The following is a 20,473-nucleotide window of genomic DNA, read 5'->3' on the forward strand; positions in this document are numbered from 1 at the left end:
AAAAGATGAAGGAAATAATTTTCCAGTATTTGAAAACCATGATCTGATTCATCAAAGTTGCTCAAGTGATTGATCAATGAGTGAAGTTCCCACATATGTTTCTGTTGTTTCACTTTCATCTGACTCATTAATAAAAACAAAATATCAACCAATATCCTAACAGAACTACATTCCTAATCATCTGTCAACTGCAACCACAGGTACCTACATTTGCAAGAGTTAAGCAAAAAGCAGCAAAGGCATTCAGTGAGGGTCCATTGGCTCTATAAAGTTTACACTAAAGAGTACTGTATATTTTATTATTTGTAAATTATATGCTGCACATCCTTTATATCAGTCAGGTTTATAATAAATTTGTGTGTGAATATGTACATGTTTATATACACATACACTTTTTTCCTTCAGAAAACTAGTTATTAAACATTTACCAGTACACTGCTGGTTAGATGATCATCATTCATCAAATACACCCTTATAATGTATACACTTTTCTTCAATAAAAAGATTTTTTTTAAGTCACTATTCACTTGTATAACCACCGATCAACAGTTCTCAAAAGAATAGTCCAGGGGCATCCCTGGTGGCGCAGTGGTTGAGAATCTGCCTGCCAATGCAGGGGACACGGGTTCGAGCCCTGGTCTGGGAAGATCCCACATGTCGCGGAGCAACTGGGCCCATGAGCCACAATTACTGAGCCTGCATGTCTGGAGCCCGTGCTCCTCAACAAGAGATGCCGCGATAGTGAGAGGCCCACGCACCGTGATGAAGAGTGGCCTCCACTTGCCACAACTAGAGAAAGCCCTCACACAGAAACGAAGACCCAACACAGCCATAAATAAATAAATAAATAAAATTAAAAGAATACTCCAACCGAGTTTACAATGTCTCTCCATATCAGACATCCCTACATTTAATCAGAGAAGGAAAATATTCAAAAAATGGCCATTTGTTATAATTCAATGAAATGAAGTCCTTTAAGTTTAATAGCTTTAAATTAAGTCTCTGAAGATGATTTACCATACTTTAATCTGAATTCTATCTAAAAGCACATACAGCTTTAATCATGAGATCATAATGGAAGCACTGCTCATTTCACTAAGAGTTAATTAACCATAAAGCCATAGTCTTGTAAATACTTGAGAACCAGAATTTTAATTAAATTTATTTTTGGTTTATAATATCAAAACATCTATTCTGCTACCTAATATTTTACTTTTAGACTATCCTTCTTAAATTAAAAAATGCATTTGTTATTTCTATGTATATTTCTACACTGACTCTAGACTTAGATAGTAAAATAAAAATAACCATTTTTCTCAGGTACATTCAAATAAGACTAAAAAATATGGTGGTAAAGGTTAATTTATTCATCTGATTCCCTCTCATCAATAATAATCAAGTTGAGGCCAGGAGTCACATATTAAAGTTTGCCTTCCTAGTACCTAGAAGTATGACTAACACAAAGTACGCACTTAATAAAGGTACATTAAGTAAATGGTGTAACGAACTGGCCTCGTGATGACTCTGTACCTCAGGGGAAAAAACTGTAAGGCTTGAATAACAGATCTATACACAGTGACTGTTATTTATTGAAAAATAGCATTTTTAAGATTGGACCTAACTTGAAGCCTGTTAGCAGTTTTTAAAAAAAAAGAAGAAAAAGGGGCCTCCCTGGTGGCGCAGTGGTTAAGAGTCCGCCTGCCGATGCAGGGGATACGGGTTCGTGCCCCGGTCTGGGAGGATCCCATATGCCGCGGAGCGGCTGGGCCCGTGAGCCATGGCCGCTGGGCCTGCGCATCCGGAGCCTGTGCTCCGCAACGGGAGAGGCCACAACAGTGAGAGACCCGCATACAGCAAAAAGAAAAAAAAAAAAAGAAAAAGATTTAATCACTCTCAGAAAGTGAACTGGTACTCTTAAAAGAAATAGATATTTGTGATACATTAAAATAAGACAGCAAGCATTTTCAATTAAGAGGCTACATAGCATAATGGTTAAAAGCTCAGGTATTAGAGTTCAAATCCAAGTTCCACCACCTACTTGCAGTTGTAACTTCAGTGTCTCAATTTCTTCATACACAGTACAGGGAAAATAACACTGAGTTCACAGGAATTTGTAGGGAGGACTGGTACAGGTTAAGAATGCTCAAGGCAGAGTGAGACCTGTTGCTACTGCTTTTATTACTAGCTGCTTCCTCATACAGTTCACAAGACTAAACTAAGAATCCAAAGATACTGAGAGTCTTAAGCAAAACATGTAATTTCTCCTGTCCTCTCTTTTTTTAACATCTATAAAGTTAAGTGGCTAGAGCAGAAAAGCAGCTTTCAAACTTTTGACCATGACACAAAGTAATAAATTCATCTTAGATCATGAGCTAGTATATACAAATAAATAACTACATTTTTACATACTTATATAACAAATTCTTTTCTCAAAGTAATTCTGTCCTTATAATGGGCAATGAAGTCTGAATTTTCTAGTCTATTTCATTTTTTTTAAAGCTGGTTGCAATGCACAAAACTGATTTAAAAAAACCAACAACACTGAGTACCCTTCAGTACTCGATTTCAAATTAGCTTTCAATGGCAATGGATATCTGTCAGTTTCATCTAAACTGCCTCAAACCCTATCATCGCTTCCAGTGAGTTTAAGGACTCCAGTATTCTAATGAATATCTGAGTGCTTACAATGATCATAACTGAACCAAGCACACCTTTCAAACTCTAATGAAGTTTCTCTGAGGTTTTTTTTTTTAATTGTAATCCCTTTTGTTTCCAGAGTGACTCAGAAAGTCTCTTTTATCTTCAAACAACTGTTCTTTTTCTTTTATTAAAGGGCTTATTTTCCAGTGACATTCTGAGTACTTACATGTGAATGAAGAACTAAGATTTACAAAATTATTTGGAACTTTTTAAGTAAAAGACAATTTACAATATCCAGAGAAATTTATCTGACATTCAATAAATGCTGCCTGGTTGTTTTGTTCTTTGCTTAAGAATCACATTTTAAAATAAACATTTATTTAATTTTTCTGGAATTCTTTTCAAATCCAACCAGACTTTTAATCTAGTTTGGTAGGGATACTACATAATATGAAAAATACTAAAATAAAGAGGAAAAAGATCTGTGATTCACAAAGCTCCATTCCTTACTCTATGACTTTGGATAAGATACTTTAGCTGTATCTCAGTTTCTTCATTTGTCAAAATGGGGATAAAATGACTGCCTACTACTTGGGATTATTTCATAAATTATTGTATAATCACTCCAAATGGTACCTAGCAGGGAAGCATCCAATAAACCATGACCAATATTCTTCTCTTGTGTTATGTGAAGTTAAGATAAAGACTGAAAGTTCCTTACCTGGTTCTAAAAGTTTACTTAAAAGCTACTAGCAGAGTGATGGGTGGACATCAGCCACTACTTTATTCTCTAAACTGCAAACCAAGGTTAACAGCACAAAAATGAAGAAGAGAGGAAGAAACAAAGATGATATATAAGATACAGATTTTTAAGTATCCATTATGCGGTTTTCGAGAATGGGGAGAACCAGTTCAATTTCATCAGCAGGAAAATTTATTTATTTATTAGTACCCCTCACTAATCCCAAAAGGATCTGAAATGGAATCACTTACTGTTTTATGACATAATAGCTTGAACAAATTACAAACATAAAAAAATCTAATTCATTTTCAGTGTCCTAGTGAGGTAGAGAGAATATGTCTTTGGCTCTATCTCCTAAATAGAAATACTCAGAAAACATCAGTTTTATTCCATTATGGTCTAAAAAACCACAAGGTGTAGGAAGTTGGTCTGTGTAGAGTCCTTACCACTGACTGAAATCATATATAGTAAAAATATTCAAATATAGTATGTAATTTTTAAGGATAACCACTTGCTATTAGTTATAAGCTGTATTTTCACGATAAATATCATGGCATAAATGTGATGACATATAGAACCCCTAGCTAGGAAAATAAAACTTCTTTGTGGCAATTCAATAACATCCTCATTCACTTATGACATCATAAAGGAAACAGGAAATGCTATCACTAAAAATTTATTTTTGTCTTTTCATTAAAATTAAGGCTAAGAGAAATGTCAGGTCATCCTGGCTCCTTACTCTGAAAAATTATTTTCAGCACATTTTCCTAAAGTCCATTTTAAGGACAGCACAGAATTTCTACCCAGTATTACGTTTATTCACCAATCAATTTCCCAGATAAAGTAAATGTACATACTGAACCCAAACCAAAGGAAATTTTCTCATTAAGAAAAATAATCTTGTTTTACCCTAAAATTTAAAGATAAATCAAAGTTTAAAAAATTTTTTATCAATAGTAAAGCATATGTATCATCTTATTCTGTGAACACCGTAGACACATCTACTTCCTTATAAATCTTTCCCCTACAATTATGTTTTCATTTTAATTCAGAATACTAGTTAAAATATCTTTTAAGTTTTAAAACTTTATTTTGAATATTTCTATAAAAGCTCAGGACTTCCCTGGCAGTCCAGTGGTTTGGACTCTGCACTTCCACTGCAGGGGGCACAGGCTCGAACCCTGGTCGGGGAACTAAAACCTGGCCAAAAAAAAGCTCCATTTTAGAGGGCAGACAGTAAAAGCAAGAAGAACTACAATACTGCAGCCTGTGGAACATAAAGCACATTCACAGAAAGACAGACAAGATGAAAAGGCAGAGGGCTATGTACCAGATGAAGGAACAAGATAAAACCCCAGAAAAACAACTAAATGAAGTGGAGATAGGCAACCTTCCAGAAAAAGAATACAGAAAAATGATAGTGAAGATGATCCAGGACCTTGGAAAAAGAATGGAGGCAAAGATCGAGAAAATGCAAGAAATGTTTAACAAAGACCTAGAAGAATTAAAGAACAAAAAAACAGAGATGAACAATACAATAACTGAAATGGAAACTACACTAGAAGGAATCAATAGCAGAATAACTGAGGCAGAAGAATGGATAAGTGACCTGGAAGACAGAATGGTGGAATTCACTGTTGCAGAACAGAATAAAGAAAAAAGAATGAAAAGAAATGAAGACAGCCTAAGAGACCTCTGGGACAACATTAAATGCAACAACATTCACATTATAGGGGTCCCAGAAGGAGAAGAGAGAGAGAAAGGACCAGAGAAAATATTTGAAGAGATTATAGTCAAAAACTTCCCTAACATGGGAAAGGAAAGAGCCACCCAAGTCCAGGAAGCACAGCGAGTCCCATACAGGATAAACCCAAGGAGAAACACGCCAAGACACATAGTAATCAAATTGGCAAAAATTAAAGACAAAGAAAAATTATTGAAAGCAGCAAGGGAAAAATGACAAATAACATACAAGGGAACTCCCATAAGGTTAACAGCTGATTTCTCAGCAGAAACTCTACAAGCCAGAAGGGAGTGGCATGATATACTTAAAGTGATGAAAGGGAAGAACCTACAACCAAGATTACTCTACCTGGCAAGAATCTCATTCAGATTCGATGGAGAAATCAAAAGCTTTACAGACAAGCAAAGGCTAAGAGAATTCAGCACCACCAAACCAGCTCTACAACAAATGCTAAAGGAACTTCTCTAAGTGGGAAACACAAGAGAAGAAAAGGATCCAAAAAACAAACCCAAAACAATTAAGAAAATGGTCATAGGAACATACATATTGATAATTACCTTAAACGTGAATGGATTAAATGCTCCAACCAAAAGACACAGGCTTGCTGAATGGATACAAAAACAAGGTCCATATATATGCTGTCTACAAGAGACCCACTTCAGACCTAGGGACACATACAGACTGAAAGTGAGGGGATGGAAAAAGATATTCCATGCAAACAGAAATCTAAAGAAAGCTGGAGTAGCAATATTCATATCAGATAAAACAGACTTTAAAATAATGTTACAAGAGACAAGGAAGGACACTACATAATGATCAAGGGATCATTCCAAGAAGAAGATATAACAATTATAAATATGTATGCACCCAACATAGGAGAATCTCAATACATAAGGCAACTGCTAACAGCTATTAAAGAGGAAATCAACAGTAACACAATAATAGTGGGGGACTTTAACATCTCACTTACACCAATGGACAGATCATCCAAAATGAAAATAAATAAGGAAACAGAAGCTTTAAATGACACAATAGACCAGATAGATTTAATTGATACTTATAGGACATTCCATCCAAAAACAGCAGATTATACTTCCTTCTCAAGTGCACATGGAACACTCTCCAGGACAGATCACATCCTGGGTCACAAATCAAGCCTCAGTAAATTTAAGAAAACTGAAATCACATAAAGCATCTTTTCTGACCACAACACTATGAGATTAGAAATGAATTACAGGGAAAAAAATATAAAAAACACATACACATGGAGGCTAAACAATACATTATTAAATAACCAACAGATCACTGAAGAAATCAAAGAGGAAATCAAAAAATACCTAGAGACAAATGACAATGAAAACACGATGATCCAAAACCTATGAGATGCAGCAAAAGCAGTTCTAAGAGGGAAGTTTACAGTCATACAAGCCTACCTCAAGAAACAAGAAAAATCTCAAACAATCTAAACTTACACCTAAAGGAACTAGGGAAAGAAGAACAAACAAAACCCAAAGTTAGCAGAAGGAAAGAAATCATAAAGATCAGAGCAGAAATAAATGAATAGACACAAAGAAAACAAAAGCAAAGATCAATAATACTAAAAGCTGGTTCTTTGAGAAGATAAACAAAATTGATAAACCATTAGCCAGACTCATCAAGAAAAAGAGGGAGAGGACTCAAATCAATAAAATTAGAAATGAAAAAGGAGAAGTTACAACAGACACTGCAGAAATACAAAGCATCCTAAGAGACTACTACAAGCAACTCTATGCCAATAAAATGGACAACCTGGAAGAAATGGACAAATTCTTAGAAAGGTATAACCTTCCAAGACAGAACCAGGAAAAAACAGAAAATATGAACAGACCAATCACAAGTAATGAAATTGAAACTGTGATTAAAAATCTTCCAACAGGGCTTCCCTGGTGGCGCAGTGGTTGAGAGTCCGCCTGCCGATGCGGGGGACACGGGTTCATGCTCCAGTCCGGGAAGATCCCACATGCTGCAGAGCGCTGGGCCCATGAGCCATGGCCACTGAGCCTGTGCGTCTGGAGCCTGTGCTCCGCAATGGGAGAGGCCACAACAGTGAGAGGCCCGCATACGGCAAAAAAAAAAAAAAAAAATCTTCCAACAAACAAAAGTCCAGGACCAGATGGCTTCACAGGTGAATTCTATCAAACATTTAAAGAAGAGCTAACACCTATCCTTCTCATACTCTTCCAAAAAATTTCAGAGGAAGGAACACTCCAAACTCATTCTATGAGGCCACCATCACCCTGATACCAAAACCAGACAAAGATACTACAAAAAAAGAAAATTACAGACCAATATCACTGATGAATATAGATGCACGAATCCTCAACAAAATACTAGCAAACAGAATCCAACAACAAATTAAAAGGATCATACACCACGATCAAGTGGGATTTATCCCAGGGATGCAAGGATTCTTCAATATACACAAATCAATCAATGTGATATACCATATTAACAAATTGAAGAATAAAAACCATATGATCACCTCAATAGATACAGAAAAAGCTTTTGACAAAATTCAACATCCGTTCATGATAAAAACTCTCCAGAAAGTGGGTAAAGAAGGAAACTACTTCAACATAATAAAGGCCAAATATGACAAACCCACAGCCAACATCATTCTCAATGATGAAAAACTGAAAGCATTTCCTCTAAGATCAGGAACGAGACAAGGATGTCCACTCTCACCACTATTATGCAACATAGTTTTGGAAGTCCTAGCCACAGCAATCAGAGAAGAAAAAGAAATACACATTGGAAAAGAAGAAGTAAAACTGTCAATGTTTGCATATTACATGACACTATACATAGAGAACCCTAAAAATGCCACCAGAGAACTACTAGAGCTAATCAATGAATTTGGTAAAGTTGCAGGATACAAAATTAATGCACAGAAATCTCTTGCATTCCTATACACTAATGATGAAAAATCTGAAAGAGAAATTATGGAAACACTCCCACTTACCACTGCAACAAAAAGAATAAAATACCTAGGAATAAACCTACCTACGGACACAAAAGACCTGTATGCAGAAAACTGTAAGACACTGATGAAAAAAATTAAAGATGATACCAACAGATGGAGAGATATACCATGTTCTTGGATTGGAAAAATCAATATTGTGAAAATGACTATAGTACCCAAAGCAATCTACAGATTCAGTGCAATCCCTATCAAATTACCAAGGGCATTTTTTATGGAACTAGAACAAATCATCTCAAAATTTGTATGGAGAAACAAAAGACCCCGAATGGCCAAAGCAGTCTTGAGGGGAAAAAACGGAGCTGGAGGAATCAGACTCCCTGACTTCAGACTATATTACAAAGCTGCAGTAATCAAGACAATATGGTACTGGCACAAAATCAGAAACACAGATCAATGGAACAAGATAGAAAGCCCAGAGATAAACCCACGCACCTATGGTCAACTAATCCATGACAAAGGAGGCAAAGATATACAATGGAGAAAAGACAGTCTCTTCAATATGTGGTGCTGGGAAAACTGGACAGCTACATGTAAAAGAATGAAATCAGAATGCTCCCTAGTGCCATACACAAAAATAAACTCAAAATGGATTAGCGACCTAAATGTACGATCAGACACTATAAAACTCTTAGAGGAAAACACTCTTTGACATAAATCACAGCAAGATCTTTTTTGATCCACCTCCTAGAGTAATGGAAATAAAAACAAAAATAAACAAATGGGACCTAATGAAACTTAAAAGCTTTTGCACAGCAAAGGAAACCATAAACAAGACGAAAAGACAACCCTCAGATTGGGAGAAAATATTTGCAAACGCATCAACGGACAAAGGATTAATCTCCAAAATATATAAACAGCTCATGTAGCTCAATATTAAAGAAACAAACAACCCAATCAAAAAATGGGCAGAAGACCTAAATAGACATGTCTCCAAAGAAGACATACAGATGGCCAAGAAGCACATGAAAAGCTGCTCAACATCACTAATTATTAGAGAAATGCAAATCAAAACTACAATGAGGTATCACCTCACACCAGTTAGAATGGGCATCATCAGAAAATCTACAAACAACAAATGCTGGAGAGGGTGTGGAGAAAAGGGAACCCTCTTGCACTGTTGGTGGGAATGTAAATTGATACAGCCACTATGGAGAACAGTATGGAGGCTCCTTAAAAAACTAAAAATAGAATTATCATATGATCAAGCAATCCCACTACTGGGCATATACCCAGAGAAAACCATAATTCAAAAAGAGTCATGCACCCCAATGTTCATTGTAGCACAATTTACAATAGCCAGGTCATGGAAGCAACCTAAATGCCCATCGACAGAGGAATGGATAAAGAAGATGTGGCACATATATACAATGGAATATTACTCAGCCATAAAAAGGAATGAAATTAGGTCATTTGTTGAGACATGGATGGACCTAGAGACTGTCACACAGAGTGAAGTAAGTCAGAAAGAGAAAAACAAATATCATATATTAACGCATGTACGTGGAACCTAGAAAAATGGTACAGATGAACCGGTTTGCAGGGCAGACGTTGAGACACAGATGTAGAGAACAAACGTATGGACACCAAGGGGGAAAGCCGCAGGGGGGTGGGAAAAAAAAATCAAACTACCTCCTCGTCCTCCTCTAAGTAAACGTGGACTACTATGTAAGATTCAAAATTATTTCCTATTTAATTTTGTCATTTTTTATCTTTAATTATCAGAATTGTGATGATATTTAATACAATTTTGAAATTCAAAAAATAAAAAGCTCCATTTTACTTAAGATTTCTGTGTGTGTGTATTAAGAAATATATACACCTCTGAGGTTACTGACAGTGCAGAATGGCCGTCAAAATGCAAAGACTGCATAGGTTTTTGATTCAAAGTTTTTAAAAAAATCTCTTCCATGTCAAAACCAGGGTCCTCTGAAAAGCAACAAACGTCACGGGCTTAAAGTGAGTGGGTTACAAAGAGGTAGTCTTGCCTTGTCATCTCTCCCTCTTGCTCTACAATCCTTGTCCCTACTTGTAGAGGGTTTTTCGCTCTTTGATATAGCATGTGCTCGGCCTACAGGTCCCCGGGCTCCTCCTCCTGGCATTTCTTTCCTCAGAGGTCTTACTTCTCGATTGGGACGCCTTATCTGAGGTGGAGCTCTGACAAAAAAATAAATATATAAAATTAAAATTAATCGAAGGCAAAAGTATTTCAATACTACCTTAGTCAATAAAACTATTAAATCAATAAGCCCACAAGGTCAATTTTTCCCCCTTTTGCCAATTCATGGCCACAACTATTAGGTCAGTTTTTAAAGTGCTTTTCTGTAAAGTATACTGGTTGATACAAACACTAAATACATATAAATGACACATACAGCAGCAATTATTTTGTCAAAAATAACATTCACCAATAGAGGGCAATACAGACTATTCCCATCTAATAATCTTAATAGTGTAACAGAAAATCAATTCCTTTATTCATTACTGTCCTAAGCCAAATAAGTAACTTAAAAAAATTATTAAAAGCTGAAAGGACAAGGATTCAAAATGTATTTATTTGCATAGCTTACTAGTTTATCCTTTACAACCAAAATGATTTTCTCTGCTTCCATGTTGGAAAAACCATTTCATTCATCAAATTACAAACAGCAGGGCTTAATGAAATCTTCTTAATTTATGTGCAAAGTTTATGTGTAAAAATATTACTCATGCTTTGAGCATGTCAAAAATCACAGGATCATTCAAATTATACAGGCCCCCAAATGTGAATCAAGAATTTTGATAACTATATGTGGCAAAGGATGTTAATTCTATTTATGGTGGTGATCATTTCGCAATATACACAAATATTGAATCATTATGTGGTACACCTGAAACTAATGTAATATATGTCAATTATACAGCAGTTTTAAAAAAGAATTTTGATAAATACATACATATAACTATGCTTACAAAGTGGCATATTTTGTCTCATGTAATGTGAAACGTGTCTTCTTCAAATAGTGAAATTATGGGGTTTCTCAGAACAGTATTTATTTGCCTCTCTCTGGGTATTGGGGGAAACTCCATCACTTTGTGTCTAATCTCTTAGTGCTTCCTCCCTGAACTGTCTCTGTCTCTGTTTTCCTACCTTTACTCTCTTTACAGCTCTGCCTGTATTTGCAGCCCTTCACATCCCATATGTGTGTTCCTTTTCCACCCAAGTGCCAAAATCTATTCTTATCCCTTTTCCAGCTTCATGCTTTTAATTCATCTAACTCATCACGGAGTTTCTCTTCCTGGTACCAGAAAAGGTCTCACATGTGTATAACTCAATGAACTCAGCAAAACAGGAAAATGGATGAAAAGCCAGGAAGGTTGAAAACTCAAGGTAAAAAATAGTTTACATATTGCAGCATCTTCAGGCTACTGGAATTAGACTACTACATGAAAGTGCTGAGGATGAGAGAGGCTGGTGAAAAGTGTATGTCTTTCTACTAGGTTACCGTACACTGACATCTGAATCCTTGGAGTCCAATCCAGTTAAACAGTTATTTACTGAACACCCGCACCTGTTAGGAGGTATATATCCTCTACTGTGCTAGGCCCTAGGAGGAGACAAAGATGAATAAGCAATCTTGTGGGGAAAAAATCCACAGGAAAGGAACTTGAAAATCGTGTATAGTGAAATAGTTATAAGGCATTCTCAAATTTAAAGGTATTATTATGTTTTTGGTTCTAGCGCATTATTAGTCTTTTAAGTATTCTGTCAATAAGGTAAAAATGTAATGAAACTGGTAAAGAATAAAAAACTAAAAACATTATGTTGCTCTATTCCTAGTATTTCATTGCAACCATTGTTTTTTGAATGAATTTCTGTTTTGATGAAGAGATGTAAAGTCATAGAACTTTACTGTTATATATATACATACATATCTGTGTATGTATAATGTCCTTCCTGAATCGGATTCCTGGCCAAAGACAATAAAAAGCGACTGACAATCTCTTGCACACAGAACACACGTCAAGTTTGCCCTTCTGTTAGCAGCTGCGCCTGCTATTTAAATAGTCTGTCCTTGTTTGTGGTCCTGCTTTCTGGAGGCACAGCCAGCCCGAAGCTTTGGCTCACAAACAGCAGGCCCATCCTTCACAGCTGCGCTGCCAGGCTGCTCGGTGGCCTCGCTGAGGAGGGGTGAATTGCAGGGACTCTAGAAGCGTTTCTTCTGCCTCCTCAGCTTGTGCTTTCCCGCCTCAGCTGGCTAGTTAGTGGTCACTGAGGAGTCCTGCTTGTAGTCTGTTCTGCACACACACCCAGTTCAGTAAAGCTGTGCTGCGAGAATTACGTCAAAGCTCGTACACAGGCTGCACTCCGAGCGTTTGCTGCTGCTGACCTTGTCCTGCCACTCGATATTCTGACGGGCTCATAAACGGTCTGGATGAAACTGCTCAGGAGGCCAGATGTGGCATTTGTGGCAAGTCCCATGTCTCACAGAAAGTGTGCCTGTGCTTTGCAGGTCTTCGGTGCCGTCGCACTGCAGTGTGATATTACATTCGAAACAGACTCTGTCAGCTTCCCAAAGGACATCCTTGGCTCTGTTCTGTACTTCTTTCCATGTAGGGCATCACTGCCCAATGGCAGGCTTCAATTTAAGGACTCAGTGACAGCTTCCAGGCTGTAAAAAATAAGTCTCAGGGCTTCTTTTACTGGTCTCTTTTTAAAAAGAGACTTTATGAGTAGGGTTGCACAGCATCGTCAGCCTCTGCCCCAATGGTCAAACACAGGCAGACACCCTGCTAGCTTACAGCATTTCAAATATAGAGAATAACTGGAGATCTGCAGATAAAAGAGTAGCATGTCTACACTGAGCTCAGTTCTCCTACTGGAGGATATTTCCCCGCAGGAATGGGAAGAAAGGTGCCTTACCCTATCATATGCAAATAAGCCTGACTTCCTCCAAAAGCCAATACTCCCTTTCTAAGCAATATTAAATATCAATATTATATGTACATGTTCTTACAGCACTGCTTGTAATAGTAAACACCTGGAAACAACCCAAAGGTCCAGTATCAGAATAGATGCATAAATTATTATACATTCACATAATGGGATACTATATTCACGTGAACATGAATTACAGCCACATGCAGTAATAATAGATCAATCTCAGGACCACAATGCTGAGTGAAAAAGTAAGTTCAAAGAACACATACAGCATGATTCTAAGCAAAACAGGATACTGTGTGGAGATTAAAATGTATGTGCTAAAAGTAGAAAGACAGGCAAAGGAATGATAAACCTCAAATCCAGGACAGTGGCTAACTCTGAAAGAGGAGGGAAAGGAACAGGACGCAGAGGAGCTCACAGGGGGCCTTCAAGGTAACGCTAATGTTCTTTATCTTAAACTCCATGGTGGGTACATAGATCCTACTGTATTATAACTCCTTATTCCTTACATAAATTTTATTATTCATATTATTTACTTGGTAGTTAATAAACTTTAAATATGATGATATAACAACACCACTAATTAAATTATTTGAGCGCCTAAAAAAATGAAATTATAGGGTTGCTACAAAGTTGTTGGCATGTTCTAGAAACACACATGTGGTGGAGATGTGGGCTCAGAGTACACACCCTCAGTTGAACCTGCTGTATTACTGCCTGGCAGATCTCCATAAAAGATTGGGCAACAGAAATAGAACTGTCTGTCAGACAGCACCACTCATCCAGGATTCCAGAAGTCAAAGGGAAAGAGACCTCTTCTGAACATGCCTTCATTCCACACCATATTTAGAAACAGGGTCAAAGATACTATCACAATTTTCTCCAATTGCTATACAAGCACCTTCTTAAGATTCCCATCTATTCAGCTCTTTCTATTTCTTCCAGCTTTCTGTTTCATGATTATTCTAAATTCTTTGGTTATATCTGTTTGTTCATACATTGTTAGAATTCTAGTATAAGAATAAGAAATTTGGAACAGGTCCCATATATGCCCAAGAACATAAATCAAATTACTGAAACTTCTGGAAAAGGAAGGAAAATAATCTTACTTTGTTATGACATTAATCTATATGAATTAAACAGGAAAATACATACCTCTCTATAGCTAATGGAAAAAAACACGAGTTCCAAGTAGTTCATACTGATAGTTTTACTATAAGGACTTGGAGTCAATATATGAGACTTTTGAGTCCAAGAGAAATTGTTTGGTAAGAAATCAGGAGGCAAGAAAACAAAGCTTAAACAGAAATTAGAGGACTTGTTATTTGAAATTAATAATTAAGAATTTTAATGTCCACTCTCATCAAATATATGACTGCTATTTTTTCAAATCAGAAAATATATGTTTATCTAATAAGGACAGGAACTATACTGGCTGTTGACATAAAAACGTTGCAAACACTATTCCTCCCTTCACAGAGAAACAGCATGGTGATCTGGAGTTAGCATTAGATTTAGAATCCTAAACCCTGGGTGCCTTCCTACTCCCAGGTCCACCAATTACTGATTATATGAGTGTATCACTTAACATCTACAAACCTCATACTCTTCCTCTGTAAATGGGGATGATTAATACTTAACAGAATTTTTTAAATCTATTTTTCATTGAGGTATACCATATATTCAGTAAAATGTACATATATTAGGTATACAACTCAATAAATTTTGGTACTGTATAACCACCTGTAGAACAAAGAGCATTTCCCAATACCCCAGAAAGTTTTTTTCACGGCCCCTGTTAGCAAATATCAGCTGGTAAAGGTAACCACTATTTTGACCTTCCTATCATAGATTAGAGTTGCCTGTTCTAGTTTCACAAAATGGAATCCTATAGTACATACTCTTTCAACATTACCTGTGAAATTCATCCATGTTCCTGTATATAGCCGTTTATCTTTCTTCACTGCTCTGGAGTATTCTATTGCATAAATATACAACTTATCAATTCTGTGAATGGACACCTGAGCTGTTTTCCGTTTGAGGTTTATTATTAAAGCCTCTATGAATATGGGAATTATGCTCATCGTAAACAGAAGCATTCATTTCTTTGGGATCTGTACCCAGGAGCAGAATAGCTGCATCATAAAGTGTATGTAAGATTAGCTTTAGTAAATATAGCCAATGGTATTCCAGAGTAGTGATGCCATTCTACACTCCCATCAGCCATGTACGAGAGTGCCAGTTGTCCCACCCTAGTCATTCTGGGGGGGGGGGGCGTGTAATGGTGTCTCACTGTGGTTCTACCTTGCCTTTCTTGAATGGCTACAGATGTTAAACACCTTTTCAACAAGATGCTTATTAGCCATGGGAATATCTTCTTTTGTATAGTATCTGTTCCAGTCTTTAGTCCATTTTTTTTCAACTGGGTTGCCTGACTTTTTCTTATTGATTTATTGATTGTTGTTCTTTATATATTCTGGATACAAGTCCTTTGTCATACATATGCATTGCAAACATCTTCTACCAGTATATGGCTTTCCTTTTTTTTACTGCCTTTCTACCAGTATATGGCTTGTCTTAATGGCGTATCTCTTGATGAAAAGAAGTTCATAATTTTAGAATTCTGATTTACTGATCTTTTATCTTTAACGCCTTATTGTCCAGTTTAATAAATCTTTGCTATCCCAAGAAGATGGTAATATGCCTTCCATGTTTTCTTCCGGAAGTTTTATTTTTTTACCGTTTTACATTTTAGGTGGTGATCTATTTCAAATTAGTTTTTCTATATGATGTGAGGTAAGGGGTCAGGATTTTCCTCACCACATGGACATTCAATTAACCCGGAAGCATTTACTGACAAGACCCACCTTTCCCTACTGAACTGCAGTGGTGCCTCTTCATAAATCAAGTGACTCCATAGAATCTAACCTTTAAGAAGTCCCAGTTCTGGGCCTCCCTGGTGGCGCAGTGGTTGAGAGTCCGCCTGCCGATGCAGGGGACGCGGGTTCGTGCCCCGATCCCGGAGGATCCCACATGCCGCGGAGCGGCTGGGCTCGCGAGCCATGGCCGCGGAGCCTGTGTGTCCGGAGCCTGTGCTCCGCAACGGGAGAGGCCACGGCAGTGAGAGGCCCGCGTACCGCAAAAAAAAAAAAAATTAAAAAAAAAAAGAAGTCCCAGTTCTAAAAAGAACTTTAGAAGTTTTAATTATTTGCTATCAGAAAATTATAAACAAATATTTTAGTATGATATATTCCAGAGTCTGTTCAAAATATTAATTTTTCAACAAATACCTGAACTTTTGATGAATGCAAGATACTACGCTACGTAATAGAAAAGGCTTTTCGTATACTGGGTTAAGTCTTCCCTCACTATCTAACAAACAAATCAATCACACTCAGAAACACATGGAGTACTATAAGCCATGCTGATACGAGTTGTTTTATATCCTCAAGGGTACTTTTTGTGCAAAAAATCTCTTCAAACGTTTACTTTGATTTTTTAAATATTCAATTTATTAAAGTTAAAACTGCAAAAATTCAGTTAGTCCTTAAAGCTTTTAGATTCACTTACAAATCTTTTTCTATGTACAAGAGTAGCAGATTTTAGAAGTCACTTTTAAGAGGCTTTTGAATAATGTTTGATGCCATTTACAAACCTGGCTAATGCCACTAAAATTTTTAACATTCGTTTATAAATGTCATATATTTTGTTTCCTTCTTAGTTCTTCAATTGTCTTACTTAACACAGCATAACTTACATATAAATACTTTCATAAACTTAGTAAGTTAAACTTATAAATGAGGTAAGCCTAATTTCTCCTAAATGTTCCCCAAAAGTACTTAACATAAATTTTCATGTAAAATCACAGATCTAAATTATTCCATAATACACTTAAAATTGGAATTGCATGCTTATCACCCTCATTAGCCGTATTGTCTTAAATTACAAGTACATAAAAATAATCAATAAATATGTACATATCCCTTAACAAAAAATACTACTATTACAGTTTTGAGTCTCTTAGACATTTCTACTCTTAATTCTAAATGTCACTGGAGTTGAAAGATGCTTACCCACTACAGAAGACAATTAACCAAGTTAACCAAGGTAATATTTAGCCAAAAATTTCAGTGGGTATGAGATCTGGAGCTGCAGACATACTTCTCACACCAAATATTATACAGTCCCATTTAGTATCACGGGGGCTGCCCTCTTAGCATTTTGATGCTACCCACAACTAGGTATTTCAGCAAGAACAGGGGCGAGATTCTTGTCAGAGACTCTGATGGGACATACTAATCCTTATTTAAAGTTGCTAAGCCAGTCATTCTATCACTTCTAAGGTAGGGGAAGGGGATGATAACATTACTAATTATTTCATCTAATGGCAGAATGCCACTACTCCCAGGCAGGTTGATTATTTACTTTTACCTTGCTCTTCTTTGGATCTAAAGATAGGCCCTTGCCTTTTCCATTTAACTCTAAAGACCTCTGAACTTGAAAAACTTAAAATATTTAGTTTATCTTATGTCTAACTCTAAAGACCTTAAAACTAGATGGACAATGGCATTCTTTCAGAGTATAGGGACTACACAACTTTTACAGATTGTATTAAAATACTATCAGTTGAACTTTAAATATCTCATAGTTCTCTGTCTCGTTTATAGTCAAGTTCTGAAAATATTCTACTGATTTTCAAAACACTGGAATACAAAAAAATATGATATAGTCCATGCATTCAAGAAGCTTATAGTTTAGCTAAAAATGTATACATATTTTATGTATTATATTGGACATCCCTTTCTATCCACATATAAATCCTGCAACTAAAGCCTTGCTGAAGAAGAGTTCCCAACTAAACTATAAATAAAAGTCCTCAAAAACAACAAACTCGAGCATAAGACCCTCAAGAACTTATGATAAATATATAGATACAGTTTATCTCTAATGAATTGAATTTTCTATCTTTCAGTTTTCTTTTCTGTAACATTAAAAAAAAATTCTGGATAAAATGTAACAAATATCCTGTTTATACATAGGTGATCTTACCAGAAGATAAGAGAAGTACCTAACAGCCAAAATATAAATAAAATACAGCTGACAGCATGGCAGTCCTCGAGGGTTTCCAGGTCTCAGCCACCTAAGGGCTTGAGATTTACTGAGCACAAAGTGAGGCCTGAGACAAGGCCTGAGGCCTACAAATGTCAAAGCTGAACTGAGACTGGCAAGTGAAGCCAGGACGCTCAAAGGGCAGACTTTAAACACGCACATGGAAGAAACAAGTACGTCTGTCCATCTGAGCCTATGTTCTATGTGTGTGGAGTAAGGTACAAGTCTCCCCTAGAAACAGTAACCAGGGCCTGCACTCCTGTGGTTTGGGATTTAGTTTTACACTCCGTTAAGTGAAGAAATTTACCTAAATGTGGTCCAGGCGGGTGACATCCTGAAGGCACCTGGCTGAACCCAACACAGACCCTCTGAGGAGTGACATCCCCCTAAACAAGCCACACATTAGAATGACTCAAACCTTGAAGGGACATTCTCAACTTTACCACAAACAAGAGCCATCAGAAATAACCAAAAAGATAAGGCTCCAAATAACTTCTGATAATAGAACTATCAGTTATGAACTATAAAAATGAATGTTTACAATGGTTAAAAGCATAAAAAAGAATTTGAAACGAAAGAAACACAAGTCTTAAGTAGTGTTAAATAAAAATAAATCCATATTCAGATCATCTGTAGTGAAACCATTTAACACCAAGACAAAAAATAAAATCATAAAACAATGAGAGAAAAGAGAAGTTATCTACAAACGACAATTAGTCTGCTCATGCAAACCAGAAGGCACAATCCTCCTACCACTAATGTTATCTGCAAAGCACAGAGAGAGTGGGGCTGGATATAAGGAGCTGAAGCGAATACAGAACGAGCAGGGGGACAGCACTAGGGAACAAGAGGAGGAGAGAAGAGAGGAAGGGGCCACAGTTAGAAAAAAAGAAACAAGAGGAAGGAAAAAAGAACAGTACAGTGTGAACAGAAGCCAAAAGAAGAGGCGCATTCCAAAGAAGAAAGATGGTAAACACTATCAACTGTTACCAAAGTGAAATACCTTAACTTGAGAATCTGGCATTCCATTTTAAATTAGGAAGCTGTCTTCAAGAAGTCAGTCCCATACTGCAATGAATAGAGATCCAGGCTTTCTACTCACTAAGGAAAGAGAAGCAGTGAAAGGCAACAGGGAGCGTACACACCACGGCAGTTTGCCAGAGGAAAGGAGAAGGGAGGAAACAGTGGTCAAGGGCAGCAAGGCGAAGACTGCTTTCAAGAAAAACAAAACAGATGTGTTACGATTTCATTCTGACTTACCACTATCTTGTTCCCATTCCTTAGTTTATCTCTAATGAATTAAAATTTCTATCTTTCAGCTGTCTTTTCTGTAATATATTAAAAAAAAAACAATAGAAATACCAAGTTTTTAGGCACTCATTGCAATAAATACCTAGAATTCCAAAATAAGATTTCAAATGAATGACTACTGAGTTCTGCAAAATAAGACAAATGCTTCCTAGAAAATTTACATAAAAGAAACAAAATAGCCAAATGGAACGGACGTCCCCTCTTGGGACACTTCAGGTGAGAATTTAAACCCTGGAAAACACCTGCACCCTGCCCTCACTCTCAGATGATCTTGCTTGCTTTTCTTCCCTCATTGAAATAATCAGGAGAGAACTTCCACAAGCGCTCACCTCCACATCGGCCTCCACATCTGCGTCCACAGCCGTTATAACTAACTGCCTCCCCTCCAGCGACTCTGAATCAGCTTTCCTGCACCCGCCCCACCTGTACACGGCATCGTGCCTCCTCTTGTCTACTCAGGGACATTGCTCCAGCAGTACCTCTTTCTCCCAGGCATCGTCAATCTTCCCCTTTCTGTTGCAGCATTCTTATCAGCATACAAAAGTCTCTGAAACAGCAACAAATTTTGATTCCATGTCCCCAACTACCACTCAATTTCCATGCTCCCCTTTTCAACAAGACTCGCTGAAAGAACGGCACGCGTTCACTGTTTTCAATGCCTCTCTTCCCGTTCTCTGAGCCCACTCCGTTATTCTCCACCATGCCACCAAAACCACTCATCATGGTCGCCAGTGAGCTCCATGTTGCTAAATCCAATCCAATTCTCAATCCTTATCTTACTTCATCTACATGCAGCATTTGATAAAGTTGCTTAGAATCTTTAAGCTTCTAAAAAAAAATAGGGATGATATTAATAGTACCTATTTTAGAGGGTGGTTGTGAAGATCAAGAAAAAAACCATGTAGAGAGTCTATTAGCATAGTACCTGGTTCACAGTTAAAAACGACTCAATAAAGGTCAATGATTATGGTTAATCAGCGCTGC

The 20,473-nt window shown here is 36.9% G+C and overlaps 1 protein-coding gene across 4 annotated transcripts in view; it reads right to left on the reverse strand.

Annotated features, from left to right (window-relative positions):
- Positions 1 to 20,473, reverse strand: part of KATNAL1 (katanin catalytic subunit A1 like 1) — a 65,088-nt gene that overhangs the window by 25,248 nt on the left and 19,367 nt on the right. For all 4 annotated transcript variants that reach the window (XM_060080184.1, XM_060080185.1, XM_060080183.1 and 1 more), the window contains exon 4: positions 10,134 to 10,302. In XM_060080184.1, coding sequence (XP_059936167.1) covers positions 10,134 to 10,302 — 169 coding nt within the window. The remainder of the gene's footprint in view (positions 1 to 10,133; positions 10,303 to 20,473) is intronic.

Source organism: Mesoplodon densirostris, chromosome 17 (assembly GCF_025265405.1).
Source record: "Mesoplodon densirostris isolate mMesDen1 chromosome 17, mMesDen1 primary haplotype, whole genome shotgun sequence".
Classification (NCBI taxonomy): domain Eukaryota; kingdom Metazoa; phylum Chordata; class Mammalia; order Artiodactyla; family Ziphiidae; genus Mesoplodon; species Mesoplodon densirostris.